General features: G+C 44.8%; 1 protein-coding gene across 1 annotated transcript; it reads left to right on the plus strand.

Moving 5' to 3' along the window:
* Window positions 1-1636: 1636 nt before the first annotated feature.
* Window positions 1637-5828, plus strand: LOC306984159 (uncharacterized protein). The gene is made up of 2 exons (XM_079585244.1): window positions 1637-2623; window positions 2687-5828. Exon 2 carries the CDS (start codon window positions 3026-3028, stop codon window positions 5021-5023), a length of 1998 nt encoding a protein of 665 aa, XP_079441370.1. The 5' UTR covers window positions 1637-2623; window positions 2687-3025; the 3' UTR covers window positions 5024-5828.
* Window positions 5829-6217: the final 389 nt, after the last annotated feature.

A 6217-nucleotide genomic window follows, 5' to 3' on the forward strand; every position in this document is an offset into this window, starting at 1 on the left:
CACTTTTACTCGTTTGTGTCAGGGGTACTGCGAGTCTCCGACGATTTACAATGAAGCGCTCAGACGGAGTCTCGAACCGTTAATTTTATCGAACGGAACGGCCTTGGTTCAATATGTCGACGACCTACTTCTCTGCGCGCGAGATAAGGCTACCTGTGTGGCTGACAGTGTGACTCTCCTGAAACATTTGGAAAGGGAGGGGCACAAAGTCAGCCTGACAAAGCTGCAGTTTGTGAAGCAGGAAATAACCTTTTTGGGTCACACAATCACACCAAACAGTAAAGCTCTCTCTAAGAAACGAGTTAAAGCGATTGCAGATGTACCAAGACCCATAACAAAGAAACAATTGTTATCATTCTTGGGAATGTGTGCATATTGTCGAACGTTTATTCCAAATTATGCACTGCTTGAAAAGCCCTTGAGAGCCCTCACAGCAGGGAAAGGCTTGAGATCATGTGACAAGATTGATTGGCCCACAGAGGCACAGGAAGCTTTTGAAACCTTGAAGCTGCAACTGACTCAGGCTCCAGCGTTGGGCCTGCCAGCGGTTGACAAACCATTCACACAAATGGTAGACGAGAAAAAAGGCTTTATGAGTTCAGTGCTCTTGCAAACCCATGGTGACAGGCTGAGACCAGTAGCGTATTTTTCAACGAAGCTTGATGCAGTCGCAGCAGGTCTGCCACTCTGCCTGAGGGCTGTGGCGGCTGCTGAGCTGGCTGTGCTGGCTTCGAGGGAATTTGTGGGGTATTCTGATTTGACTTTGATGGTCCCACACGCAGTCTCCATGATTTTGCAGGAGCAGAGAACATCACATTTGTCTACGGCCAGATGGCTGAGGTATCACACGATTTTGCTTGACATGCCGAACATAACTGTGAAAAGATGCACAACTTTGAACCCTGCCACACTTCTGCCAACAGAAGATGATGGAGAGGAGCATCATTGTTGTCTATCAGCATTGGAACAGGTGTGTACACCACGTCCAGACCTGTTGGACACACCTTTGGAGAATTGTGACAATGTCCTCTTTGTGGATGGATCAGCTTCGAAAGATCCACAAACAGGTTTGAATAAGGTTGGTTTCGCGGTTACTACTGAATTTGACGTGTTGAAATCTGGCAAATTGCCATCGAATTATTCGGCTCAGGCAGCTGAATTGGTTGCTCTGACAGAAGCGTGTAAATTAATGACTGACAAATGTGTGACGATTTACACAGACTCGCGTTACGCATTCGGGATTACGCATGACTTTGGGGCAATTTGGGCCCACAGGAATTTTTTGAAATCGGATGGACATCCGATATTGAACGCCTCACTTGTGGCTGAGCTTTTGGATGCCATTCTTTTGCCAGACAAGGTTGCAATCTGTAAATGCGCAGCGCACTCTAACGATAAAAGCTTTATCTCCACAGGAAACGCGAGAGCCGACGCGGCGGCGAAGGCCGCGGCAACGAAGGAGACAAAAGAAACGTCTTGTGCTTTGGTATCTGTGACTAACCCTGACATTTCTCTTTGTTTAGAAAGTATGCAGACTTTCTCCACAGGAGCAGAAAAACAGAAGTGGAGGTCGTCTGGATGCGGCCTCCAGGGGGGTGTGTGGATGAGTGATGATGGCATTCCTTGTTTACCCAAGCACTTCTTTCAGCATTACGCTAAGTTGACACATGGGCGTGACCACGTGTCGAAGGGAATGATGGTAATGCAGATGAAAGATTTATGGTTCACTAAGGGGTTTACAGTGGTTGCTGAAAATTTTTGCAAAAGATGTGTCATTTGCAACACACACAATGTGGCAAGAGGCATAAAAACACCCTTAGCATCTCAACCAGCGCCAGCAGGTCCGTTTGAATATCTAATGATGGATTTCATCGAGTTAACCCCGTGTGGGAGACTGAAACACTGTCTGGTGATGGTTGACATGTGGTCAAAATGGGTTGAGGTCTTCCCAACCTCGCAACAAGATTCGGCAGCAGTGGCAAAGGCCCTGTTAACCGAGATTGTTCCGAGATGGGGAATTCCAAGAAAAATCAGCTCTGACAATGGCAGACATTTTGTAAATGCTGCAATAAAGCAGGTAGGAGAGTTCTTGGGCATTGATATGAGAACGCACTGCAGTTACGCGCCCTCATCAGGAGGAGCAGTAGAGAGATCGAACCAGACAATCAAGAACAAATTGGCAAAATGTTGCGAAGAGACAGGTCTGTCTTGGGTTAAGGCCCTACCAATTGTACTGATGTACATGAGGATGAGAAAAAGAGTGAAAACAAACTTGAGCCCATTTGAAATTTTGTTTGGCAGACCACCATTCAGGGGAATAGAGGGGGGTAAGCAACGACTGCCATCAACGGATGTGTGTGAGAGTGACATGTTGAATTACTGCAAAGGAATGTCGTGTCTGTTATCAAACATTTCTGTGCAGGTGAAAGCTACCCAGGGGAGAGTTGCTGAGACGTTTTTACACGACGTCAGGCCTGGCGATTTCGTGGTGATTCGTGATCACAGGAGAAAGAGCTGGAAGGCGAAAAGGTGGCTTGGACCTTTCCAGGTGCTTCTGGTGACGCACACGGCGGTGAAGGTCGCGGAGAGGGCCACGTGGGTCCACGCAAACCATTGCAGGAAGGTGCCGCCCATTGCGGAGGCGGAGCAGTCGCAGGGGGAGGGTCAACCAGACCATTGCAGGAAGGTGCCGCCCATTGCGGAGGCGGAGCAATCGCAGGAGGAGGGTCAACGCCAATGACCGTCAAGATCCAGCTTTGAACAGCAAGTACCATTATCTGCACAAAAGCAAGGCCATGCAAAAGACACAACAGAGCCTGAAGACAGAGAAAAACAATTGTGTGGCGTGAAAAGGTACAGACTGAAAAACAAACAAGATTAAAAATTCTTAGCGCCAGACTGCAAACGAAATCCGGCTGAAAACCGGTGACAACAGAACAGATAAGACTTTTGGTGCTTTAAAGACTGTATTTCTCTAACACTTTCTGGTCATACAGCTGAACTTTTGATCAGAGTGACTGAGAACATGGAGCGTACGAGACCGTGGCATCCATTCAGAGTGCCAGGAATGTGTGGCCTGTTTAAGACCACATTCATAATGACTGTGTTATCAGTGACAATTTGCTTGCTAATACTGCACTTCACAGAAGGTTTGAAAGTGTTATCAACAGGAGATCAAACCAACAGGACTGCAACAACAGAGAGGAACAACGCAACTCGACAACGTGCTAGGAGAGACGCCTTCGAAGCGGTGGAACCAGCGAGGGGTCTCGAGAGGAGCACGGTGACAGTTCATGAAGGATCAAATGTGAGTTTCAGTTGCAACCCCTATCAAAAGAACTGTCCAGGCTGTGAGGGACGCAGCGAGGAGTACGCAGGCTTCTATTTCTGCGAACACCCATGTAAGTGGGGCGACGTGAAAGCGTACGCAGCCAACTTCAAGTGGGGCAAAGACAAAAGATTCAAGGTATTTGCAAAACACAGACTAAGCAATAACAGGTACGGGATGACGGTCGAGCTAACACAAGTAAGACTGTCAGACCAAGGCAAGTACTATTGTGGACTAGATTTAGAGGGAACGGACTGGTATGAAGAAATTGACATTATTGTAAATGAGGCAGTCCCAACTTTAAAACCTTTTGTAGCACCTGAGGTCGAACGGGAAACAAGGGACGAGCTGGCATGGATGGAGAACGGAGACATGGGAAAGGGTCAAGGAAATCCTGAAGTGCAGAAAGCCATGATGAAATGTCAAGGTAACAAGGCCTGTGCTCTGGCTATGCTGCAGAAAGAGGAATTAGAGATAACGACGAGCTGCTGGCTTTGTTTGCAAATGTCACACGCATGGAAGGCTGTCCCACTGACTGTAGCAACAGCTAATGTAACAAAGTGTCTGATTCCACAGCAAATGACTGATGTGCTTTTAGCAGCAGCTGAGCTGGAGAAAGGAGAGACACCAACGAAACAACCTGTGGACAGCTGTGACAACATTCGACGATATAACAACACTGATATAGCAATTCCACCACTTAGAGTAACACATGAGAAAGGTGATGTGTGCGTTTGTTCAGATGCACAGAGACTTTTCACAACAGGATGGTCTGACTGCAGGGTCAGAATCAACATGAAAGGCGGGACAGTGAACAATTGCACAGCGACACTCAACGGCAAAGAAATTAGTTTCACATGTCCATTTGGTAAACTGTATGAGACTTCACCAGCAGCAGTGTGGGTTTGTGGGAACAGAGCATTTCACAGGATGCCTGAACACGGGTGGTCAGGGTGCTGTTATCCAGCTTTGATAAATGTGGGGACATCTGTGTATTTGCCAAACAAAACGCCGAGGGCCAGAGAGAAAAGAAGTGTTAAGATTTTGCCTGGGGTTTTGCCAAGCCATTATTCGGGGTACACATTATCCGATCCATGGACAACACCTGGGGCAAATGTGGGGTGGTCTATTTTCCTAGGGGTGGGAACGACAGTAACGATAAACAAGGTAAATGGGTTAGCGTGGTCTGTACTAGCAATAGCAAATGCTACTGAAAATGCTATAAACATGATAAATGATGAGATGAGACATTTAAGAGAGGCAGTGATCCAGAATCGTTTAGCCTTAGATTTGATTACAGCAGAACGAGGAGGAGTTTGTAAAATGCTAGGTGTGTCTTGTTGTTTCAATATCCCAGATTACAGTGACAACATAACAGATGTAATTGAGCACATGAGAAGGGCAGTGCAGGAGCCTGAGCCAGTGAATGAAAACTGGCTGACCTGGATAATGCATCTGGGGGATGGCTGGGGATTTTGGTTGATTCAAACTGTGTTGCCAATTTTAGTTATAATACTACTGATTTTGTTATGCATACCATGTTTTATACAAGGGGTGACCATGTTAGTGCGAAAACTGGTTAAAGTGGGAATGTCTGTTCAATTGGTGAAAATGACAGTCTATCCAAACGATGATGATATTGATGAACACCAGTATGATGACACCAGTAGCGGAAGTTACAGTGAAACGTGTTAATTGAGTTAAAATGTTTTTTCCCTGGTCTGAGAACGGGTGATATGCCATGAGAGGGCGGAAAAGGACAGGGTTTGAAACTGAGGTTTTATTACAATTTTATGATTTGAATTTGAATGTTTGTTTTCCTACTGTGCTATAATCTTTTTCCTTACTAGTGTGACTGCGGTAGTGAGCCCGGCATTAGTAAACCTATTTACGTGCTTGCTAAAATATTATGGGGACTTTCCCCCACAAAAACAGCCTTATGCTTCTTCATTCTAAACTTTTTCATAACAGGTTCAAGGAGGGTAATTTTTATGATGTAATGACTTGAACTTGCATTTATTATTGCATTTATTATTTACCATTATTATTTTACTACTATTATTACAGTGTTTGATTAATCAAGTTATCAGTGTATGATAAACAGAGAGGAGATGTAGTGGAATTTTCCTTATTACTCTGTATTTCAGTGATTTTTAATGAAGGCCCATCTGGCTTTCTCACTTGCAGTGAGAAGGGGCTTTGTGTAATAATTTGCTGTGTTGGGGAGTCAGTGAGGATAAGGGAAGGCACATGGTCAAAGGGTCATCTTGAGTGCATTTGTACGTTATAGCCTAAAGGTTAAGGCCTCGTGAGCCCTCGTGAGCCAGTTAAAGAATAAGGAAGACAGACTGGTATCTATATCTTTCTTACGGGGGGAGGGAAATAAGTAAAGGCCTTGAAGGGAATAAGATATAAAATGGACAGAGACTGCCTTTCCCTTATCTCTCCTCACTGACTCGCTGTATGTGTGTTGGTGACGAGGATCACTCTTGCAAGAGGAATAAATACTTTATAACTTTTTATGAAGATTCTAAGTGTCCCTTATTCAGTGATGATGTTTGTTTGAAGTTTTGCCACAACAAAAGTTACCTGGTGCTGCTTTAAATAGGCACTTTTACATTTCACTTTGACAAATCTGTGACTGCAATAAATCAAACTTTGGCATTTTGTATTTTTCTGCACTTAATGCCTTGGAATCTCAAAATGAAGTTCAAGTTCAAGTTCATATTTCTTTCAAGTCATAGGTAAAAGATAAAATAATTTAATTTACCTATCCCTCCACTGGAATTGAAAGAGTAGCGAGACTCCATCATGTTCAAACACCACAGGACCTCAGCTTTTAATGTGTCCTCTCTGGGAACACCTGTGATTATTGATTGTTTGGAGGAC

The sequence above is a fragment of the Phoxinus phoxinus genome (genome assembly GCF_949152265.1).
Source record: "Phoxinus phoxinus genome assembly, chromosome: 17".
In the NCBI taxonomy this organism is placed as follows: Eukaryota; Metazoa; Chordata; class Actinopteri; order Cypriniformes; family Leuciscidae; genus Phoxinus; species Phoxinus phoxinus.

What these genes read in the sequence shown, in the direction of transcription:
- LOC306984159 (XM_079585244.1), top strand. Translation starts at nt 3,026, where the DNA reads ATGGAGCGTACGAGACCGTGGCATCCATTCAGAGTGCCAGGAATGTGT.